This window comes from Balaenoptera ricei, chromosome 11, assembly GCF_028023285.1.
Source record: "Balaenoptera ricei isolate mBalRic1 chromosome 11, mBalRic1.hap2, whole genome shotgun sequence".
Classification (NCBI taxonomy): Eukaryota; Metazoa; Chordata; class Mammalia; order Artiodactyla; family Balaenopteridae; genus Balaenoptera; species Balaenoptera ricei.
The window spans coordinates 47282195-47308099 of NC_082649.1; the positions used below are offsets into that span (position 1 = coordinate 47282195).

General features: G+C 35.2%; 1 protein-coding gene across 1 annotated transcript in view; it reads left to right on the forward strand.

The window, feature by feature from the left end:
• KHDRBS2 (KH RNA binding domain containing, signal transduction associated 2) overlaps positions 1-25905 on the forward strand; it is a 720740-nt gene that overhangs the window by 651692 nt on the left and 43143 nt on the right. Inside the window, exon 7 of the mRNA XM_059937548.1 lies at positions 555-637. Within this exon, the coding sequence (XP_059793531.1) occupies positions 555-637 (83 nt within the window). The remainder of the gene's footprint in view (positions 1-554; positions 638-25905) is intronic.

Sequence of the window (25905 nt, forward strand, 5' to 3'; positions counted from 1 at the left end):
TTTCCTTTTCCTTCCTCTCTTCCTTCCTTTTCCCTTTTCTTTCTTTCTTCCTTCTTTTCTTCTTTACTTTTTCCCTTTCTTTTTTTCAAACAATAATTACTACATCTTCTTTACTGAGGAATCCAGATTTTAGTTACAATCTTAATTATGATTATGATTATTATTAAGGAAGAAAAAAATCCCAGTAGGGTTGTAACAAATAGATTAGTATCACCATTAGGTTATCATAATTATTCTTATCTACTCATAGTTTTTCAAAAAAATATATTTTGAAATTTTAAAATTGTTTTCATTAATATTGCTCAAAATTCTAAATAAATCCAGGAGTAGGTATTGCTACTTCAATGATATGCTGAGTTTAATGATTAAATATTAAAATCTGATAGATTTATTCAGTGTTGTATGGAAATTGTTAATCTAGTAAAATATGATGCAGAATAACCACACGTAAAAACTAAATTAAGGTCACCTTATATAAAATCTCATTAATCAAAAACAGATCATAGTTACTTAAATTGATTGCTAATCCATCTTTCTACCATTTTCTGCCTCAGGGTTATGATGATGGCTATGGGGGTGAATACGATGACCAGACATATGAGACTTATGACAATAGCTATGCCACCCAAGCACAAAGGTAAGCTATACATTGTTTTACACATCCTTCTCAGGATGATTTCTAATTCTGCTATTTTGTTTCTTGTATCTGAATATCAGTTACATTATGTGAAAGTTTCTAGCACTGGGTTTATTCATTGCCCTCCTGAATTATTCAGTTGCTTACTAGACTGTGAGAGGTAAAATATAATAATCTTGCAATTGCTAATAATGAAATAGTAGTGTGTTCTTTTAAGACTAGATGATTATCATAACCAATCAACTCATTGAACAAGCTTGTATTTAATAAAAATACTGTTATTTTTAGAGATTATTTTAGTGAATTCATCATTAAGATAACAATAAAAACAAGGCACTTGTTCAGTGTGGATTTTTTCCCCAGAAACATAATTTTCATTTTTAAAACAAAAGCTAGGGAAATGTTATTGGTGCTCTGAAAAGAAAATTCTTAAAACATATGGAATCAAGAATTCCTTTCCTTTCTTAACTGTGATTTAAAAACTTCCAACAAACAAAAGTCCAGGACCAGACAGCTTCACAGGCAAATTCTATCAAACATTTAGAGAACAGTTAACACCTATCCTTCTGAAACTATTCCAAAAAATCTCAGAGGAAGGATCACTCCCAAGCTCATTCTGGAGGCCACCATCACTCTGATACCAAAACCAGACAAAGATACCACAAAAAAAGAAAATTACAGGCCAATATCACTGATGGACATAGATGCAAAAATCCTCTACAAAATACTAGCAAAGCAAATCCAACAATACATTAAAAGAATCATACACCATGATCAAGTGGGATATATCCCAGGAATGCAAGGAATTTTCAGTATACACAAATCAATCAATGTGATACACCATATTAACAAATTAAGGAATAAAAACCATATGATCCTCTCAACAGATGCAGAAAAAGCTTTTGACAAAATTCAACATCCATTTATGATAATAACTCTCCAGAACGTGGGCATAGAAGGAACCTACCTCAACACAATAAAGGCCATATATGACAAACCTACATACTCAAAGGGGAAAAGCTGAAAGCATTTCCTCCAAGATCAGGAACAAGACAAGAATGTCCACTCCTACCACTTTTATTCAACATAGTTTTGGAAGTCCTAGCCCTGGCAATCAGAGAAGAAACGGAAATAAAGGGAATCCAAACTGGAAAAGAAGTAAAACTGTCACTGTTTGCAGATGACATCATCAGATATATAGAAAATCCTAAAGACGCTACCAGTAAACTACTAGAGCTCATCAATGAATTTGGTAATGTTGCAGGATACAAAATTAATACACAGAAATCTGTTGCATTTCTATACACTAAGAATGAAAGATCAGAAAGAGAAATTAAAGAAACAATCCCACTTATCACTGAATCAAAAAGAATAAAATGCCTAGGAATAAACCTACCAAAGGAGGCAAAAGACCTGTACTCAGAAAACTATAAGAGGCTGATGAAAGAAATTGATGATGACACAAACAGATGGAAAGATATACCATGTTCTTGGATTGGAAGAATCAATATTAAAAAAAATCTTAAAATTTGTATGGAGACACAAAAGACCTCAAATAGCCAAAGCAATCTTGAGAAAGAAAAATCGAGCTGGAGGAATCATGTTGTGTGACTTCAGATTATACTACAAAGCTACAGTCATCAAAAGAGGATAGTACTGGCACAAAAACTGAAACATAGATCAATAGAACAGGATAGAAAGCCCAGAAATAAATCCATGCACCTATGGTCAATTAATCTACAACTAAGGAGGCAAGACTATGGAGAAAATGGAGAAAAGACAGTCTCTTCAGTAAATGGTGCTGGGAAAACTGGACAGCTACATGTAAAAGAATGAAATTAGAACATTCTTTAACACCATACACAAAAATAAACTCAAAATGGATCAAAGACATAAATGTAAGACCAGATACTATAAAACTCTTAGAGGAAAATATAGGCAGAACACTATATGACATAAATCACAGCAATATCTTTTTCCATCTATTTCCTAGCGTAAGGGAAATAAAAACAAGAATAAACAAATGGTACCTAATGAAACTTAAAAGCTTTTACACAGCAAAAGAAACCATAAACAAAATGAAACAACAACCCACAGAATGGGAGAAAATATTTGTAAATGAAGTGAGCAACAAGGGATTAAGCTCCAAAATTTACAAACCGCTCATGCAGCTCAATATCAAAAAAACAAACAACCCAATTAAAAAATGGGCAGAAGACCTAAATAGACATTTCTCCAATGAAGACATACAAATGGCCAACAGGCAAATGAAAAGATGCTCAACATCACTAATTATTAGAGAAATGCATATCAAAACTACAATGAGTGGGTTTCCCTGGTGGCACAGTGGTTGAGAATCTGCCTGCCAATGCAGGGGACATGGGTTCAAGCCCTGGTCTGGGAAGATCCCACATGCCGTTGAGCAACTAGGCCCATGAACCACAACTACTGAGCCTGTGCGTCTGGAGCCTGTGCTCCGCAACAAGAGAGGCCACAATAGTGAGAGACCCACACACTACGATGAAGAATGGCCCCCACTTGCCACAACTAGAGAAAACCCTCACACAGAAAAATGAGGACCCAACACAGCCAAAAATAAATAAATAAATAAATTAATTAATTAAAAAAAATACTACAATGAGGTATCACTTCACACAGGTCAGAATGGCCATCATCAAAAAGTCTACAAGCAATAAATGCTGGAGAGGGTGTGGAGAAAATGGAACCCTCCTACACTTGTGGTGGGAATGTAAATTGGTGAAGCCACTATAACATTACGGAAGTTCCTTAAGAAACTAAAAATAGAGCTACCATATGATCCAGCAACACTCCTCGGCATATATCTAGTGAAAACCATGGTTTGAAAGGATACTTGCAACCCAATATTCATGGCAGCACTGTTTACAATAGCCAAGACATGGAGTCAACCTAAATGTCCAATGACAGATGAACGGATAAAGAAGGTATGGTACATATACACAATGGAATATTACTCAGCCATTAAGAAGAAAGAAATAATGTCATTTGCATCAACATGGATAGACCTGGAGATTATCATACTAAGTGAAGTATGTCAGACAGAGAAAGACAAATATCATATGATATCGCTTATATGCAGAATCTAAAAAAAGTGATACAAACAAACTTATTTACAAAACTTAGAAACAGACTCACAGACTTAGAGAATGAACTTATGGTTACCAGGGGGGACGGGTGGGAGGGACAAATTGGGAGTTTGGGGTTGACATGTATACACTGTTATATTTAAAATGGATAACTAACAAGGCTGTATAGCACAGGGAACTCTGCTTAATATTCTGCAATAACCTAAATGAGAAAAGAATTTGAAAAAGAATAGATATAAGTATATGTATAACTGAATCACTTTGCTGTACACCTGAAAATAACACAATGTTGTTAATCAACTCTACTCCAGTAGAAAATAAAAAAAAAAATTAAAGTGAACTACAAACTCAATATATGAAATTTGGGAGGACACAAACATTCAGTCTATAAAATCATATTTCTCCAAGCCCTTCTTCCTCACTTTTGAGTTCAAACCACCTGCAATCCTTATATAGAAAAAAAATGTTTTCATAAAATATGGTATGAAGGAAATGGTGGGGGAGGATCATCAAAGATAAAAGTGAATTACAAATGAAAAAAGCAAAAAAAATTTTCTTTCCTTTCTTGATGGATCTCAGAGATTATTGAATAAATTTATATAGACTCAGAATTTGTGATATTAATGAATTTTTACTTTTTAAAAGTTAGATTTATTGAAGTATAATTTACATATGGTAAAATTTGCCCATTTAGGATACAGTTGTATAAGTTTGGCCAATACAAACTATCATGTAACCACCACCAAAATTATGATATAGGGCTATTTAATCAGCCCCAAATGTTTCCTTATTGCCCTTTAGAGTCAACTTTTTCTCCACCCCAGGCCCTGGGAAACATGATTCACTTTTTGTCACTGCAGTTTTGCCTTTTCTAGAATGTCATATAAGTAGAAGCATTGCAAAATGTAACATTCTCAGTCTGGCTTCTTATGCATTCCATATCTATTCATGTTGATGTGTGTATTAGTACTCTGTTCCTTTTTATTATGGTGTAGCATTTCATTGTATGGAGGTACCACAATTTCCTCATTCACCGGTTGAAGGACATTTGAGTTATTCCTATATTGTGTTATTATGAATAAAGTTGGTATATACATCTTTAGAAAAATCAATTGCCTAAGTATTTTTTCTGAAAATAAGTTACACATTTCATAGGAAAGGAATCCATGTGATAATTAGTTAAATGATTCTCCCCTATATGTGATTCTCAGAAACCAATAGGACTAATTGTCACAAAAACAAAATCATAGCATTGACCATTTACTGATCAACTTATTGCCACCCAAAGAGATTTGAATGCATTAAGTAATATTTGGAGGAGGAAACTGGCAAAGAAAGAAACACTTTAAGGTCATTATGGAGTGTAGGACATCTACACATCATATTGCATGAGTGTGATTTTTTCATGGCCTGAGGGACAGCATAGTGAAAGGGGTGAAAGGGAATTCTATTTAGGGAAACGTAGGCAATTAGAAAAAAAAAAAAAAAAGTCATGTGAACAGATACCTTTAAAGCTCAGCATAAATTAAGATATCATTATGGAAATGAACATTTTACTTTGAGTCTTTGGTTACTTTGTAGTAGGGTAAATAAAAAAGACATCATAAGCCAAGAGCTTCTGCTCTCTTAAGTGTTCCAGTTACATATTGGAACACAGCACAGTTACTTAGGATGCAGGAAAGTTTTGCATCACATCACAGACACTAATAGAGTACTGTATGCAAATTGGCTATGTATTTAAAACATTTGCTAATATTTTCAATCAAATTTCTATCTCATCATTATATATTAGTGCATAAAAATAGTGATAATAAAGTTTTGTAACTTGCTTCAGAAACTATTTGGCAGAAACACAATTATCACACTCTACAAGCACTGCTAGAATAGAGTCAAATCATTTCTTGATGTAGCTTTAGAGCTACATTCAATTTGTAGAGATTTGGGAATAATTTTCTGAAAGTGAGGAATTTTCTGCATCTTTATTCTGGTTAGATTTAATTGGGTTTGATCCACCCTAAGAAAAAATTGGGGATTACAATAACTTATTTTGAATATTTGAAAAGTGAATACTAGGATAATTGAACATAATTATGTATAAAATTTAATGGTGATGTAGAATAATCTGGAAAACCCATTTTATCTTGATTTAATGAAGTATAATTTATATGTAAAATTATATTTTCTATGCACTCTGCTACCTTCTCTTTTCCCTTTCTTATCCATTCAATTTTCTGTAGCTAAATTCTTCCCATCCTCCTAAACCCATCTTAAAAACCAACTCTTCTGAAAGTCTTTCCTTAATCCTATATTTGTGAATAATCTGTTTCCACCCTGAATTCCAACAGCATCATATCTTTATTTCTCTATGGCACTTTCTTTTTCTGCCTTGTGTTGGGATCATTTGTGTATATGTCCCTTGTCATCCTTAACTTGCCCAGAATCCTAGTCTGATACACCCTCATGTCCCTCACAGCACATAACATTGAGGCTTTCATAGGGTATGCGCTGAACAGATGATCATTGACTGCATGAATGTCGGACCTAATATGTACCTACATGATGGGGATAAAAAAATAAGTGCCTCATCGCTCAAAGAGAATACAATATTCAGAATTTTATGTATCATTTTTACTGACAAAATATATATTTATTTCTGAGGTATCTTAGTGCTAAAGCAGAAGGGATAAAGAAAGAAGGTCATGAAGTTAGTTACAATAATACTAATACTCTATATTATAATAATTATAAGATGCCTATTTTGGTAAAAGCATATACTCAATACTAGGATACTGTCTGGTATGCAATAGGTTCTCAATATTTATTGAATAAATGAATAAAAAATAAATGAATGCATTAATGAATGAATGAAGTTAGCACTATTATTTCAGAAAACTCTGTGAGGAAAAATGTTTAAATATAATACTGATTTGTAATAGAAATGGATAAACACTGAGAAAATTTATTATATAATGAATTAAATATCTACTTTTAGATTACTTCTATTGATCCAACTATGACAACAGAAGATAAAAATAACAGTTTAGTTAAATAAGCACTGATTAAATGATTACTTGTGCCAGAGAGTATGCTCACCATACAGTCACAATACATATTTTTCAATTTTTAAATATATTTTAACATTTTCTCCTAATAATTTGTTGGTGGAGGAGTCATATATGCAAGCTGCATTTATATTTAAATTAAGTAAAACAACTACTATAGAGTAATCAAGTATTAGGAATTAGAAGTGAGAGAAAGTTTATTTTCTACAAGAATCAGTATGGAATTTTTTCTTTTTCAAGTGATGGTTCTTTAATTGTACTTTTTAAAGTATTATTTGGACTTATGGAGGGAAATGGAGAAAGCTTTTAAAGAAGTGAAATAAAGAGAAATGTGTGAACATAAAACTTCTCCATCATTTACAAACAATGTGAGTATTATTTCGACATTGAAGTGGTCAAATCAGAAGAAATGCTGATTTAGAAACTTGAAGGTAAAACAATAGGTTTTGTGTGACTTAGCAGAACTGAGATAAAAGGAAAAAGGTTTAGATAAAAGGGCCTTTAAGTGACTAGTTTGTCAACACAAGTGAATACAGAATTTGTGGAAATTATAAAGTAGGATCTGACAGGTGCCTAAATGGAATAATTATTTCATCTTTAATAGAGAGTCTAAAGGAAGTTCACAAGGTAACAACCCTACAAAGGTTCACGTAGAGTTCAGAAAGTATAACAACTTTAATTAATCCCCAGTTGTCTTGTAAGGTGTTGATAGTTGTGGAAAATTTCAAATGGATCAGAAAAGGAATTTTGCTAAAAATTCCTTAGGAGGCAGCTCAACTAAATGACACATTAAGGACTGGTAAAGATGACAATGATATGAGGTGTCTCTGACCATCTTTTTCTCTTGCTCTGTGTCTATGAGGAGAAAAAGTAAAGAAATAGACTGATGAGTTTATTATGCAACTTTCAAATTGCAGGGCAGTCTTTGGCTTATGAAGAGTTACATCCTGTGATCAACACCTTTAATTGGACCAAATATTAAATTCTGTTCATGTTCTGATATCCTATTTTTTTATGTACTGCTCAAAGTCATTAACATTTTCAGAGATCAATCTTCTAAAATCACATAAATTCTCAAGCCTTTACCAACAAATTGTTTCTTTTCAATGCAAGACTCTACACCAATCCAAATCATAAACGTAGAAAAAAGTGACTTTCATGTACTTAGAGACAAATAGTAATATTGCAAATTAAAGTCAAAAGACCAATTCTGATCTTTGATTCTTACAGGATTTTAACTTGGATGTGAAATATTATGAATTTGTAATTTTCCAAAGTAAATTTCTAACTGCAGATTTGTAATAGGCAAATATCAAAAAGGAAGGTTTCACTTCCCTCAAAACATGAATCAGGTGTGTGACTCACACAACCTGGAAAATAATCCTGTCTTCTCTAGGTTAATGGAGGAATGTGCTAGGGGAGGAAAGATAAAGGTCCGTCTCGTATATAAGGCAGTAGTTCCCAAAGTTTTCTAGAATGAAGACTCTCTTGGAATATCTGTAATTGTCAGGGTCTACACAGCAGGTGAAAAATGAGACTCTTAAATTAAGATAATTTGAAGAGAGTTTAATAATTGAACTCTTTTCAGAGTATAAGGAAACCACAAGGGAAAATGTAGTGCGCAGGGCTAGTATCCCTGGGGCAATGTGTTTATCACCAAAAACTAGGAATGGAAGGAAGATAGAAAGCTGTCAGAGAGGCCTTCTGATAAAGAAAGAGGCCTCTCCTTTGAAACAGAATCGTAGCGGAGGCCAACCCACAAAGAGGAATTTCAGGAGTTAATACCCTGACCTCACTTTGTTCCCATTGGTTGAACCCATTAGGAGGCAAAGGACAAGAAACTGAGTAGATGGAGTTGCCATTAGTCATCCCAGGTACAGAGTAGGCTGGAGAGAAGGGTGGAAGTGGGAAGGCAAATGGAAAGAGGTCCTGCACAACATCCAAAATAATTATCAAACCTCAGCGACCAGTCATTGTACATATTAGTGTCAGTTGCTTGAAGATATAAAAAATGACATACATTTGCTATGGAAACAGCAGTGCTTTTAAATTAATTTGTATTTTATTAATGAGAAAACATTTATACTAAAAAGAGTTACAATATACATGAAAATATAAATATATATTTGTGAAGAGATAACTTCTTGGACACCCTGGCACAAATTAGCTCCTTGAGGGTCAGAGCCCCCACAGTGGGGACCACTGCTCTGTTGTTCAGAGGCTGCTTGGCCCTAATGATTTCATGGTAACTAGCATTAGTTTTGTGCTGGCTGCTATGCTAATTGTTTAGGATATTTATCTCATTTAATCCTTGCAATAACATTTGAGGCAGAGAAAAATTGAAGCTTAAAAATATTAAATGACTTTCTCATGTTCATTCAAGTAGTAAACATTGGCTTCAAAATCACATTTGTTAACTCCAGAGACCTCAGACTTAAAGACTAATAAATACTGTCTGAAAAATCTAAATAGATTTATTGATTCAACAGACTTGTTATATACCTGAACAATCCAGAGGGAATATAATATAATGTAACAGGAATGTAGTGAGTTATCTGCATGCTTTTCAAAGGGCTCTGACAAAAGGATACGTCTAGGCAGGAAAAAAAAAAAAAGAAATTACTTAACTATTTATTTTAGGCGATAAGTTTAATGTGAGCCCTTGTATTTGATACTAAGATTCTACAAAAACACTTCTAATGAAAACTTACATATAAGGCACTGCAGTTACCCAGTAATTTAATAAAAGTTGTAATAAAACATCTTGTCCTATTCATTTAAGTGTCACAACTTGCTATAACGTGATTCACCCTCATTTTGTAATTCAATTCTCTTATGTCTCAAGCTATAGTCAATGATGAGATTGAATTTACAGATGGTTATTGGATGTGAGATATTTTCCCACAGTTAATCTAGTAGTTCAGTTTGTGGCTTTCTCACACATCCACAGACCTCTGCACAAATAGTGGATTTGGTATTGTTTGAAGATACCTTAACAGAGTGGGAATTCAGCTCTTGATACACACTATTCTTTTGTTATTCTCATTTGACATACTTGTTTTAAGTATCTAAGATAACTGTTAGTTTTAGAAAGAAACAATGGGTTTCTTCAAATTATTCATTAGGCATTCATTGTATTTGTTGATTCTTTGTTAATTTAAGGTTAATTTTGATGACATCTTAACTGCTTGCCTAAATAGTCAACTTGTATTTAAAAATATACATTAAGGGGAGACCTTCATGATGACTGAGGAGTAAGAGGTGGAGATCACTTTTCTTCCCACAAATACATCAGAAATACATCTACATGTGGAACAAATCCTACAGAACACCTACTGAATGCTGGCAGAAGACCTCAGACTTCCCAAAAAGCAAGAAACTGCCCACGTACCTGGGTAGGGCAAAAGAAAAAAGAAAATACAGAAACAAAAGAATAGGGATGGGACCTACACCTCTGGGAGGAAGCTGTGAAGGAGGAAAAATTTCCACACACTAGGAAGCCCCTTCACTGGTGGACATGGGGGGTGGTGGAGGGGGAGCCATGGAGGAGAGTGCAGCAACAGGGGTGCAGAGAGCAAAGTGGAGAGATTCCCACACAGAGGATCAGTGCTTACCAGCACTCACCAGCCTGAGAGACTTGTCTGCTCACCTGCCAGGGCAGGTGGGGGCTGGGAGCTGGGGATCTGGCTTCGGAGGTCAGATCCCAGGGAGAGGACTGGGGTTGGCTGCATGAACACAGCCTGAAGGGGGCTAGTACACCACACCTAGCCAGGAGGGAGTCCGGGAAAAAGTTTGGAACTGCCTAAGAGGCAAGAGACCATTGTTTCAGGGTGCGTGTGGAGAGGGGATTCAGAGCACTGCCTAAACTAGCTCCAGAGATGGACGGGAGCCACGGCTACCAGGACAGACATCAGAGACAGACATGGAATGCTAAGGCTGCTGCTGCAGCCACCAAGAAGCCTGTGTGCAAGGACAGGTCACTATCCACACACCCCCTCCTGGGAGCCTGTGTAGCCCGCCACCATCAGGGTCCCATGATCCAGGGACAACTTCCCCGGGAGAACACACAGCACACCTCAGGCTGCTGCAATGTCACACTGGCCTGTGCCACAGCAGGCTAGCCCTGCATTCCGTGCCCCTCCCTCCCCCTGGGGCATGAGTGACCCAGAGCCCCCTAATCAGCTGCTCCTTTAAATGCGTCCTGTCTGGGTGGGAACAGACACCCTCAGGTGACCTACACGCATAGGTGGGGCCAAATCCAAAGCTGAATCATAGGAGCTGTGCGAACAAATAAGAGAAAGGGAAATTTCTCCCAGCAGCCTCAGGAGAAGTGGATTAAATCTCCACAGTCAACTTAATTAATGTACCCTGCATCTCTGGAATACCCGAATAAACAACGAATCGCCCCAAAATCAAGACGGTGGGCTCTGGGAGCAATTGTAGACTTGGGGTTTGCTTTCTGCATGTAATTTGTTCTGGTTTTAAGTTTATCTTAGTTTAGTATTTAGAGTTTATTAACATTGGTAGATTTGTTTATTGATTTGGTTGCTCTCCTTTTTTATATATATATATAGATAAATACATTTTTTTCCTTTTTCTATTTTTTGTGAGGGTGTATGTGTCTGCTTCTTTGTGGGATTTTGTCTGTATAGCTTTGTTTTAGCATTTGTCCTAGGGTGCTGTCTGTCCGTTTTTTTGTTTGGTTTTTTTGTTTGTTTTAGTAAATTTTTTAGCACTTTTTATCATTGGTGGATTTGTTTACTGGTTTGGTTGTTCCCTACTTTCTTTCTTTCTGTCTTTTAATTTTTTTTATTTTTAATAATTTTTAAATTTTTATTTTAATAAGTTTATTTTACTTTATTTTATTTTTTTCTTTGTTTCTTTTTTTCACCCTTTCCTTCTGAGCCATGTGGCTGACAGGGTCTTGGTGCTCCAGCCAGGTGTCAGACCTGTGCCTCTGAGGTGGGAGAGCCGAGTTCAGGACATTGGTCCACCAGAGACCTCCTAACTCCACAAAATATCAAATGGCAAAAGGTCTCCCAGAGACCTCCATCTCAATGTTAAGACCCAACTCCACTCAACGACCAGCAAGCTATAGTGCTGGACATCCTATACCAAACAATGAGCAAGACAGGAGCACAACCACACCCATTAACAGAGAGGCTGCCTAAAATCATAATAAGGTCACAGGCACCCCAAAACACACCACTGGATGCAGTGTGGCCCACCAGAAAGACAAGATCCAGCCTCATCCACCAGAACACAGGCACCAGTCCCCTCAACAAGGAAACCTACACAACTTACTGAACCAACCATAGCCACTAGGGGCAGACACCAAAAACAACGGGAACTACTAACCTGCAGCTGTGAAACGGAGACCCCAAACACAGTAAGTTAAGCAAAATGAGATGAGTAAGAAACACACAGCAGATGAAGGAGCAAGGTAAAAACCCATCACACTAAACAAATGAAGAGTAAATAGGCAGTCTACCTGACAAAGAATTCAGAGTAATGATAGTAAAGATGATCCAAATCTTGGAAATAGAATGAAGAAAATGCAAGAAATGTTTAACAAGGACCTAGAAGAACTAAAGAGCAAACAAACAATGATGAACAACACAATAAAAGAAATTTAAAATTCTCTAGAAGGAATCAAGAGCAGAATAACTGAGGCAGACGACCAGATAAGTGACCTGGAAGATAAAATAGTGGAAATAACTACCACAGGGCAGAATAAAGAAATAAGAAGGAAAAGAATTAACTACAGTCTCAGAGACTTCTGGGACTACATTAAACACACTAACATTTGAATTACAGGGGTCCCAGAAGAAGAGAAAAAAAGAAAGGGACTGAGAAAATATTTGAAGAGATTATAGTTAAAACTTCCCTAATATGGGTAAGGAAATAGTCAATCAAGTCCAGGAAGCACAGACAGTCCCATACAGGATAAATCCAAGGAGAAACACACCAAGACACATATTAATCAAATTATCAAAAATTAAATACAAAGAAAAATAGTAAAAGCAGCAAGGAAAAAGCAACAAATAACAAACAATGGAATCCCAATAAGCTTAACAGCTGATCTTTCAGCAGAAACTCTGCAAGCCAGAAGGGAGTGGCAGGACATATTTAAAGTGGATGAAAGAGAAAAACCTACAACCAAGATTACTCTTCCCAGCAAGAATCTCATTCAGATTTGATGGAGAAATTGAAACCTTTACAGAGAAGCAAAAGCTAAGAGAATTCAGCACCACCAAACCAGCTTTACAACAAATCCTAAAGTAACTTCTGTAGGCAGGAAACACAAGAGAAGGAAAAGACCTACAATAACAAACCCAGAACAATTAAGAAAATGGTAATAGGAACATACATATCGATAACTACCTTAACTGTAAATAGATTAAATGCTCCAAGCAAAGGACATAGACTGGTTGGATGGATACAAAAAAAGACCCATATATATTCTGTCTACAAGAGACCCACTTGAGACCTAGGGAGACATACACACTGAAAGTGAGGGGATGGAAAAAGATATTCCATGCTAAAGGAAATCAAAGAAAGCTGGAGTACTAATTCTCATATCAGACAAAATAGATTTAAAATAAAGACTATTACAAGAGACAAAGAAGGATACTACATAATGATCAAGGGATCAATCCAAGATGAAGATATCACACTTGTAAATATTTATACACCCAACATATGACCACCTCAATATATAAGGCAAATGCTAACAGTCATAAAGGGAAATTGACAGTAATACAATCATAGTAGGGGAACTTTAATACCCCACTTTCACCAATGGACAGATAATCCAAAATGAAAATAAATAAGGAAACACAAGCTTTAAATGACACATTAAGCAAGATGGACTTAATTGATATTTATAGGACATTTCATCTATAAACAACAGAATACACTTTCTTCTCAAGTGCTCATGGAACATTCTCCAGGATAGATGATCATATCTTAGGTCACAAATCAAGCCTTTGAAAATTTAAGAAAATAGAAATTGTATCAAGTATCTTTTCCAACCACAATGCTATGGGACTAGATACAATTACAGGAAAAAAATCTGTAAAAAATACAAACACATGGATGTTAAACAATACACTACTAAATAACCAAGAGATCACTGAAGAAATAAAGAGGAAATCAAAAGATGCCTAGAAAAAAATGACAATGGAAACACAACAACACAAAACCTATGGGATGCAATAAAAGCAGTTCTAACAGGGAAGTTTATAGCAATACAATCCTACCTCAAGAAACAAGAAACATCTCAAATAGATAACCTAGCCTTACACCTAAAGCAACTAGAGAAATAAGAACAATAAAACCCCGAAGTTAGCAAAAGGAAAGAAATCATAAAGAGCAGATCAGAAATAAATGAAACAGAAATGAAGGAAACAAATAACAAAGATCAAAAAAACTAAAAGGTGGTTCTTTGAGAAGATAAACAAAATTGATAAACCATCAGCCAGACTCATCAAGAAAAAAAGATAGAAGACTCATATCAATAGGATTAGAAATGAAAAAGGAAAAGTAAAAACTGACACTACAGAAGAACAAAGGATCATGAGAGATTACTACAAGCAATTATACGCCAATAAAATGGACAATATGGAAGACATGAACAAATTCTTAGAAAAACACAAACTTCCAAGACTGAACCAGGAAGAAATAGAAAATATAAACAGACCAATCATAAGCACTGAAACTGAGACTGTGATTGAAAATCTTTCAACAAACAAAAGCCCAGGACCAGATAGCTTCAAAGGCAAATTCTATCATACATTTAGTGAAGATTAACACCTATCCTTCTCAAACTCTTCCAAAATATAGAAGGGAGAGGAATACTCCCAAGCTCCTTCTACGAGGCCAACATCACCCTAATATGAAAACCAGACAAAGATGCCACGAAGAAAGAAAACTACAGGTCAATATCACTAATGAACATAGACGCAAAACTCCTCAACCAAATACTAGCAAACAGAATCCAACAGCACATTAAAAGGATCATACACCAAGATCAAGTGGGGTTTATCTCAGGAATACAAGGATTCTTCAATATATGGAAATCAATCAATGTGATGCACATATTAACAAATTGAAGGAGAAAAACCATATGATCATGTCAATAGATGCAGAACAAGCTTTTGACACAATTCAACACCACTTATGATAAAAACCCTTCAGAAAGTAAGCATAGAGGGTACTTACCTCAACATAATAAAGGCCATGTATGACAAACCCACAGCCAACATCGTCCTCAATGGTGAAAAACTGAAACCATTTCCTCTAAGATCAGGAACAAGACAAGGTTGCCCACTCTCACCACTATTATTCAACATAGTTTTGGAAGTGTTAGCCACAGCAATCAGAGAAGAAAAAGAAATAAAAGGAATCCAAGTCGGAAAAGAAGAAGTAAAGCTGTCACTGTTTGTAGATGACATGATACTATATATAGAGAATCCTAAAGTTGCTACCAGAAAACTACTAGAGCTAATCAATGAATTTGGTAAACTAGCAGGATACAAAATTAATGCACAGAAATCTCTTGCATTCCTATACCCTAATGATGAAAAATCTGAAAGAGAAATTAAGGAAACTCCCATTTACCATTGCAACAAAAAGAATAAAATACCTAGGAATAAACCTACCTAAGGAGACAAAAGACCTGTACGCAGAAAAGTATAAGACACGAATGAAAGAAATTTAAGATAATACAAACAGATGGAGAGATTTACCATGTTCTTGGATTGGAAGAATCAACATTGTGAAAATGACTCTACTACCCAAAGCAATCTACAGATTCAATGCAATCCCTATCAAACTACCAATGGCATTTTTCACAGAACTAGAACAAAAAATTGCACAATTTGTATGGAAACACAAAAGACCCCTAATAACCAAAGCAATCTTGCAAAAGAAAGACAGAGCTGGAGGAATCAGGCTCCCAGACTTCAGACTATAATATAAAGCTACAGTATTCAAGACAGTATGGTACTGGCACAAAAACAGACAGATAGATCAATGGAACAGCATAGAAAGCCCAGAGATAATCCCAGACACATATGGTCACCACATTTTTTTTTTTAAACAAGCTACTTAAAAAAAAAATATTTATTTATTTATTTATTTACTTATTTATTTATGGCTGTGTTGGGTCTTCGTTTCTGTGTGAGGGCTTTCTCTAGTTGTGGCAAGAGGGGACCACTCTTCATTGCGGTCTGCGGGACTCTCACTATCATGGCCTCTCCTGCTGCGGAGCACAGGCTACAGATGTGCAGGCTCAGTAATTGTGGCTCACGGGCCAGATTGCTCCATGGCATGTGGGATCTTCCCAGACCAGGGCTTGAATCCATGTCCCCTGCATTGGCAGGCAGATTCTCAACCACCGTGCCACCAGGGAAGCCCGGTCACCTCATTTTTGATAAAAGAGGCAAGAATATACAATGGAGAAAAGACAGCCTCTTCAATAAGTGGTGCTGGGAAAACTGGACAGCTACATGTAAAAGAATGAAATTAGAACACTCCCTAACACCATACACAAAAGTAAACTCAAAATGGATTAAAGACTTAAATGTAAAGCCAGACACTGTAAAACTCTTAGAAGAAAAATAGGCAGAACACTCCATGACGTGAATCACAGCAAGATCCTTTTGACCCACCTCCTAGAGAAATGGAAATAAAAATAAAAATAAACAAATGGGACCTAATGAAACTTAAAAGTTTTTGCACAGCAAAGGAAAACATAAACAATATGAAAAGACAACCCTCAGAATGGTAAAAAATATTTGCAAATGAAGCAACTGACAAAAGATTAATCTCCTGAATGGATAAAGAAGATGTGGCACATATATACAATGCAACATTACTCAGCCATAAACAGAAACGAAATTGAATTATTTGTAGTGAGGTGGATGGACCTAGAGTCTGTCATACTGAGTGAAGTAAGTCAGAAAGAAAAAAACAAATACCATATGCTAATACATTTTTATGGAATCTAAAAAAAATAATAATAATGCTTCTGTTGAACCTAGGGGCAGGACAGGAATAAAGACGCAGACGTAGAGAATGGACTTGAGGACATGGGGAGTGGGAAGGGTAAACTGGGATGAAGTGATAAAGTGGCATGGAGATATATACACTATCCAATGTAAAATAGATAGCTAGTGGGGAACAGCCATTGAGCCGCATAGCTGCATAGAACAGGGAGATCAGCTCTGTGCTTTGTGACCACTTAAGTGGGTGGGATAGGGAGGGTGGGAGGGACACTCAAGAGGGAGGAGATATGGGTTTATATGTATATGTATAGTTGATTCACTCTGTGAGAAACTAAGACACCATTGTAAAACAATTACACTCCAATAAAGATGTTAAAAATAAATAAATAAAAAATAAAAATATACATTAAGGTATATTTTGTAAGACTCTAATAAGAAGAGTTAGAAAAATCATTTTCCCTGGTCATTTGAATGACAAATTTCCCAATAGAACTTAAGGGAGACTTCCCTGGTGGTTCAGTGGTTAAGACTTCACCTTCCAATGCAGGGGGTGCAGGTTCCATCCCTGATCGGGGAGCTAAGGTCCCACATACCTCACAGCAAAAAACTAAAACATAAAGCAGAAGCAATATTGTAACAAATTCGATAAAGAATTTTTTTTAATACATTAAAAAAAGAACTTAAAGAAGTGTCCAGTTAGTAACTGAAACCTGCTCAATCATTTACTGAGATCAGGACATGACAGCATTTCTCCTCAGTAAATTCATTTAGATCTGTAGACACCCCTCAACAGGAAACAGGAAAGTATTAGGCAAATCACATACAATCAGAGCTTCAGAAATGAGTAGTATTAGATCACCTTAGACTCTTGAAGGACCTGACGTGTGGCAAAAGGCCTAGTGTTAAGGTGAGTTAAAGACCCCAACATGAAATTCTGACTTCCATGGTAGATAAAGAAGTTTAGTTCCACCAAAAGAAAGAAATATATTTAACAGATAGTTAATCAACATACTTCAGGGGTCATAAATATTCATGAATGTATGTAACTATCAAGGTATTACAATAAGCCTGCGGTAAACTGGAAAGTGTGTGCTCTGCCTAAAGCAACTATCTTCTGCTCAACTTTAGGATATTGTAGCCATGTAGTCCATGTACGGTAAAGGGCCTAGTAGTGTTCTTTTTTTTCCCCCAAAGGAAATCTGGAAATCTAGCTTTTCTTGTTACTATTCCTGCATAACAAACCACCTCAAAACCAAGTGGTACAAGTTAACCATCTTCATTATGCTTGAGGATTTTACGTGTCAGGAATGTTAACAAAGCACAATAAGCGTGACCTTTTCTACTTTCCTATGTCTGGGGCCTCAGCTGGGAAGTCTAAAAAGGTAAGGTTAATTCAATGGCTGGGAGCTGGAATCATCTGGAGGTTCTTCTCCTAGCAGTTGATGCTAGATGTCAGTTGATATCTTAATTGGAACTGCTATTTGGAATACTCATGTTTAGTGCTCTCCATGTCACGTAGGCTTCCTCATAGCATGGCAGTTCAGAGCAGCATATATGAGTATCCCAAAGAACAAAATAGAAGTTACATTGCCTTTTATGACTTAGCCTCATCATTGTTTGCTAATTGTTAGTTACAAGCAAGTCACAAGTCCAGCCAGATTCAAGAGAAGGGGTATTAGACATCACCATACAATGGTTACTGGCATGGTTCAAGGATGAAAAATTTTATTGTGGCCATTTTCAGAAAATATAGCTTGACACATCATTTTTTCCTAATTTTTACATGCTGACAATTAATGTTTTTAAATTAAACACTTTAGAGACTAGTGTTAGGTAGCCATGGCCATGTTTTCTAAATTCTGCTCTATGCTAAATAATCAAGATAGAGAAGAAGTCATATCCAGAAAATGCTTCCAAGGGCACAGTAACATGGAGTCCTTCAGAACGGCTATCTGAGAGCACTATATGGTCTGTTCACAGATGTTCTAAAATCCAGGAGTGGTCTATTTGGAGACAATTAGGGAAGACAGACATGCAAATAAATGCATAACATGTAATGAGTACTATGCTAGAAGGATGTGCCAGAGGGTTTGAGAGTACATAGGAGGCCATCTAAGTGTAGGGTTAGAAAAAGTATCAAAAATCTTCTCAGAAGAACTGAAACCAAGCTGCCATTTAACCAGGGAAATAAATTTTATCCAGGCAAGTGTATCCTTGTGTGCAAAGACAAAGAAATGAAAATATGATTTATTAGTAAAGGATCACATGTCCTTCAGGTGAGATTATAAAATAGTTGGGAGTGGCAGGGCATTTAGCTAATATGATAGAAAGGGAACAGGAAAGCCTGGATATGGCACATAGAAATAAGAAAAGAATTGTATTTGGATAGAATTTGAGGTTGTCATCAAATCTAGAAGTTAGTCATCTTTGGAGAAAATTATGATCATCCTTTTTCCGCATCAGGCTGATTTGGTCGTTTGTGGTCAGTAGGTTCTCCATTTGTTGCTATTTTGTCCCTTTCCTGAAAAACCTTTGTGTTCTTTCATTGCTTTCTTTGGTTTCTTAGTCAATTTGCACTTAAAAAAAAACAAAAACAAAAACCTTCCAGGTCTTGATCTTTTGCACTTGCACACTAGTAATGAAAGAAGGGAGATATTTTTCTTGTAATACCATGGTCAAGATAAAAAAATGTGGATCTGTGAACTTTAAGTTATAAGGGTGGGAACACCAAAAACAAAACACTTTTGATCCTGGGAGGACTTCAGAAAAGGGAATAGAATTTATCTCAGATGCATGTGAAATAGAGTTAAAATAAGATATAGATATTATTCATTCTTCATAATTAGTATAGTATTTGCAATATCTTATTTTACTGTTTCATTAAATTAGTGTTTATTACAGACTTGCTGTTTTCTAGGTGCTGGAAGTAGAATAGTAAATAATTTGGTGCACCTAAATACAGGTTCACAATCCTATAGTTGCAATACTGTGAACTAGATGTTTCACATTCAGAATTGTTTGTATTTTAAAAAGGCAATACAGTGCATGTACTATATATTTCATATCACCCCCAGTGACATCTAGGCCCAAAATATATTATTGTATTGAAATATGAATAACTAAACTTAGCAGGATATAAATGACTATAAATAGCTTCTTATTTTAGGTCAGATTTTTGTTACCTAATGATTTCACACACCCAATTAAAGAAAAAAAATTCTGATGTCAAAGCTCTTGGATTTAGAATTCAAGTGTAATTGTGGACTTGTATTCTTATGTTGTATAATATTTAGTAATGTTGAATTATAGGAGATGTGGGAAAGAGGCAAGAGAGGAGTCCGGAGGGCTAGTCAAGGAACACTTGACCATTTCTAAAGATAGTAAGACTCTAATAATAATAATAATAGCCACAGTACAGAGCAGTTGCTATATGCAGATGCCTATATTACGTACTTCATAAATATTAGTGAATGAGGTGGATAGTTTTATCTTCATGTTGTAAATAAAGAAACTAGACTCAGAATGTTTACCTTTCCCAGGACTTTATAGCTTAATAGTCAAAAGATCCAAGTTTTGAACTGATTCCTGTCCAATTCCAAAGACTGGGCCCTTATACTAATGCCATATTGTTTCCCTTTAACTCCATGTTTTTAAACATTTCAGCTTATTAGGAAACTCTTAAACTGAAGTAACATCTCCTATCCTGTAATCTCTATTTATATTCATTGATCACTAATTGGCTTTGTGAAGCTACACATAGTCAATCTAGCTTTCTTCCACATTTCAGCCTTTCTTTATGAAGATAATGTTCCTCTAATGATATCCAATCCAGGGTGTAGCAGAGTGCATTCTTGACTACAGTTCTTCACACCTCCTGTGTTCACACGCTTTGCTGTGTGATTTTTCAGGCCTTCTCAAAAAAGTGGCAGAATATGTTTTCCTGATTCCTCACCATCATGTATCTCACTTTGACTAATAGAATAATGACCTTTCTAAGCCTAGACCTTAAGAGGACTGTGTGTTTCCCACTTGCCCTCTTGTTGTTGCGATAGAAGAGCTTCCCCAGGTAACTGCTGTGCCCTTAGTCTGAGCTCCAGAGTGAACACACACAGCCCAGACCTCAGGGAGGCAAAGCCCAGCCCCACACACAACTTGGAACAGAGCCCCCAAAAAGCCCAGCCTAGGGGCAGCAAACCTCCAGCCAAGCCAAAACACAAGAGCTAAATAATTGCTTATTTTTGTGTAAAGCTAACATTTTGTGATTGTTTGTTAAGCAATATTACTGTACCAGTAACATGCCAGTATCCAGGGTGAATGTCCACCACAGGCATGGTTTCCTCAATTGTTCTTTGTGTATCATGATTCTCATTTCACCAAATACCCTAGTTGTTCTCTTCTGAAAACATTCTTGTTGTCCAAGTGTTCATCTTAAAGTGTGGCACAGTGATCTTGAGGTACATTTTATTAGATGAGAGTTGACTGGTACAAAGAAATGATGTTATTATATCCTGTGCTTCTTGCTTTAAAGTTCTTCAACATCGTCTGACCATGTGGCTTTCTTAAGTGGCTATGTCACATTACTGGGTTTCATTGAATTTGTTTTCAACTAAAAACCTAGGTTCTTTCTAAATGAACTGTTGTTGAGCCAGTTCTAACACCATCCTGCATCTTTGGAATTAATTTTTTTAAATAAATGCAGAAATGTACATTGATCTCTGAGACTGTTCACCTTGCTTTTAGCCTTCTGTTGTTGATTTTTAGCTACTTTTTTGAATACTAATTCTTAAAACCAGCATATTAGTTATACTTCCTAGCACACCTTGTATTTCTTTATTAAGTAGTTTTCAAAAAAATTTGGAAAAACATACGGTGCCAAGGACAAAAATTCAGTAACACACTTTAAGTTGACATTGACCACTAATTAAAACTCCATGAGAACAATTGTAGACATAGCCACGAAACTACATGGCTGTATTGTCAAGTACCTTACAAATTATTCACAAAGAAATTATGTAGTATTTTAAAACTACTCATTCATTTATTCAATGCACAGTCATTAAACATTACTCTTCTGGAACTATGTATTCAGAACAAATAACATTGCTCAGACGTTGATTTATTCACAATTAGTGTAGTTTTTTTTGTTTGTTTCTTTGTTTGTTTACAAAGTGTGACCCTGGATTTCTGCATCAGAAACACCTATAAGTGAAATAACAGATTTCTGGGCCCCTGCTGAGGCCAGCTGATTCAGAATATGAAGAACGGGGCTCATAATATGCTCATACTGTACATTTTTAGCACAGTATCCTTGTCATGCTTATGCACACTAGATATTGAGAACCATAGTGCTAGAGGAAGAAACAGAGAGATTTGAAAAAAAAAAAAGGAGTTCTGGCACAATGAGAGTTATTCTACATGAAGATGTGAGCAAGGTCTTACAGAAGGCAATTGGAGAGGGCTGACACCTTGCCTGGGAGTTTGAGTAAAGCTTTAATAAGATGCTGACTGTTGAACTGGATCCCAGGAAGAGGATGAATACCTTCCTATGTGAAGAAGTAGAGGAATTTTCATCTAGATAGAAGGATAATCCTGGTCAGGGGCATGGAGTCCTGAAAAGATTTGTGACTTTGGGAGACACTCCACCATGTCAGATTATGGGACATGGTAATAGGGAACAGGCTGCATAGATCATTAGAACATAGATAGAAAATGGACTTGTGTGCTGTGCTAAGGAATTACCATTCACACACAGTCTAAGAATTAGAGAATAGGAAGACATGAAAATACATAATTACAATTTAACTTAAAGCATGCCACACTGATGGTGCATGGAGACAGCACCTGACTTATGTTATATGCTTAGAGTTTCTGGATTAATGTGGCCTTGCTTCCTCATGTAAAGAAAAGACTTGTAAAAGTAGAATCCTTGTTATCAATTCATATAGTCTTTCCCCAGACTCTTTTACTTATTTGAATTTCCAAGGTCTGGTGCATGAAAATAACCCTTTAATAAGTAACAAGTTGTCCTGGAATATTACACAAAGCAAGTACTATTTCATTTGTGATTTGAGTGGAGAAGAATATAAATCACCGTTAATGCATAACCATAGTGCAGCTTACACCAATGAATTCAGTCTCAGTCAACTAGATTAAGAATTGAAATAATTAGAAATTATACTGATTTTTACAGGACTGAAATCTTACTGATATTCACAAATTATGATTCAACCAAAAAATACATGTATACAGTGAAAATTATGTCCATTTCAAGCTAGGGTTCCATAGCTTCTGTGTACTTGTACCAGAAGAATATAACAGTTCATTTATTAATATCATGTACCACTGAGCCTAATTAATTAGTCAGTTGAAGTCTTAGTTATAGAAAATAATTGCTATGTTCTAATGATAATTCCACACAATAAAACAGAAGATTAATGTTTTTTTTACAAAATTTCTCACCCTTCATTTATGTAATAAAGGGTCAAAGTAAGCAAAAATATAAGCTGAATTAGAAAAAAAATGATTAAAGAGTGTTTATAAAAAAGACCATTTGCACAAATCTATGCACAGAGCTGAATCATGAAAATAAAAGAATATCTAAATGTTTTTCTCTCTCATTTGGGGCATGAGGCTGCATTCTCAAAAGATCCATTTTCTATAAAGGATCTATAAAGGATCTATAAAGATCCATTTTCTATAAAGGATCATTGCAAAGCTGATCATAATTCTACACTAGATGCCTTAGATATATCATCTATCTTAACCTACGAGCAGAACAAATACGTCACTTCCCTCATGAATAATCATCCTATGTTTTACTCTGTGAACATTAAATACCATCAATTGAAACTTAAGAGGGTATATGTGGCTATTTCATGTTTCAGCATATTTGAAGAAGATGGAATCTCTATCAGCAGTGTAACATTTATGAATATGAAAAAGAGGAGCTTTATGTCTATGCCTTCATTGATTGGACAACCACCCAGTATTAGTATTTACTGAGCACCTGCTATGTACTAGGCACTTATCATGGGGCTGTCACAGGTTCTTATTAATACTTGAGGTAAATATCGTTATTGCCATAAAGGTGAAAAAACTGGAGTTCAAAGAGATTAACTGACTTGTCCAATATGACACACTCAATAGGAACGAAAAATAGCAGCTCTCAGTTTGAAGTTCAAATATCTTATTTTTCTGTATTCTGTATCATTTTTGATAAGACATACTGACTTTCCTCCAAATGGATCAGAGAATGGATACCTTACTCTTCTATACTCTTGAAATGGTGACTTTTTCTGTCTCATGATGGGTTACCTTTGAGTGGCATACTTATAGCTTTGACTTTCTTAAAACAAACTGGTCAGAAAACAACTGCAGAGCTTTTTTGTGTTATCTATCTATGTGTTATACATCTATGTTTAATGTATTTAGTTTACTGATTAATTTTAGAAGACACAAATTTATACTATATTTATACACAAACATGGCTGCTTTATAACAGTGCTTTCTGTGTAACACTATTGGTTGAATGTAATGAATAAACAAATAAATAACACAATGGAAATTTCAAAGATACTTAAAACTATTTATGGAATCTTGATGGATTTTCAAAGATATTTTAGAAATATAGTATCTAAGACATTGATCTTTCCCCATGTTAGAAATCTGTGAAAATTAGAATGATATTAGAATGTGGAAAAGGGTATTTGCATTTTAGCTGAAACACAGATGTACAAAAAGGAACATATTTCATTTAATATTTTTGAGCACACACACAAAATGATCAACATGTTTCAATTTTTGAACAAAAATATTTTGAATTTCATTGAAAAATCTTTTTTGATTATTTCTGTACTAGAAATATATGAAATAAAAGTTATGCAGAAGAGTTTAAGGGTTTGATATGGTTTATATTTATACCAAGTTTTGATAGTGAATTCGCAACAAAGAAAAGAGTCATATTTGTGAACACAAATTTCTAGTATCAGAAAGGTTAATTTGTATGTTTTAATTCTCCTGTTGTCCTCAGAATGAAGGCGAATTTCTAAGTCAAAAAATTCTTGAATGGAAAATGAAATGTATAAAATATGTACACATAATGGTGGCTAAATAATTTAAACTCTACAATTTTCATATTTAAATCTCTTACTAACTCCAATGATATTGGTACCTGTGATTTTAATTCTAAAAATATGAGATTAAGAGTTTTGAACTATATATGAATTCACTCATAATTTTCAGTTGCATGTGGTGTATGTTTTCTTTTCTATGCTTTCTTTTGCCTTATGACTGAAGGTATCAAACTGTGTTTTATATACATATGTTCTAATAATTAAGAGTATTTCATTTTTTTTAAACATCTTTATTGAAGTATAATTGCTTTACAATGGTGTGTTAGTTTCTGCTTTATAACAAAGTGAATCAGTTATACATATATATATGTTCCCATATCTCTTCCCTCTTGCATCTCCCTCCCTCCCACCCTCCCCATCCCACCCCTCTAGGTGGTCACAAAGCACCGAGCTGATCTCCCTGTGCTATGTGGCTGCTTCCCACTAGCTATCTATTTTACATTTGGTAGTGTATATATGTCCATGACAAGGAGTATTTCATTTTTAAACTCTTGAAATTAGTTGGTAGCAATGCAATAAATATTATGTCTTCACTCCTATTTACTTATAGTATTACTAATGACAGTGAGTTCCAAGACCACAACTCGTTTATACAGTTTGTTATCAAAATTCAAGCACATTTGGTTGCTTTCAAATAATGCCTTCTCTAAATCACTATGTTACTTTACATATAAATTAAATATTTAGCTTATAATATTAGGATGAAAATGTACATCTTAACCTTTACAATATTATAACTAATACTTTAAAACAGTCATGCTACTTGATGTTAATGTGGAGATTCTAACAATTGCTGTTTTTATATTAGGAATTTCTTTATAGACATTATTTAGTTTGTGATCAGTGGAGTCCTGGGAATGGATCTGAAGTAAAAGTGAAGAATGTAGAAAGCGAGGAAGTGAGCTCAGGAGACAGCCTTAGGAAGGACCACATATAGGG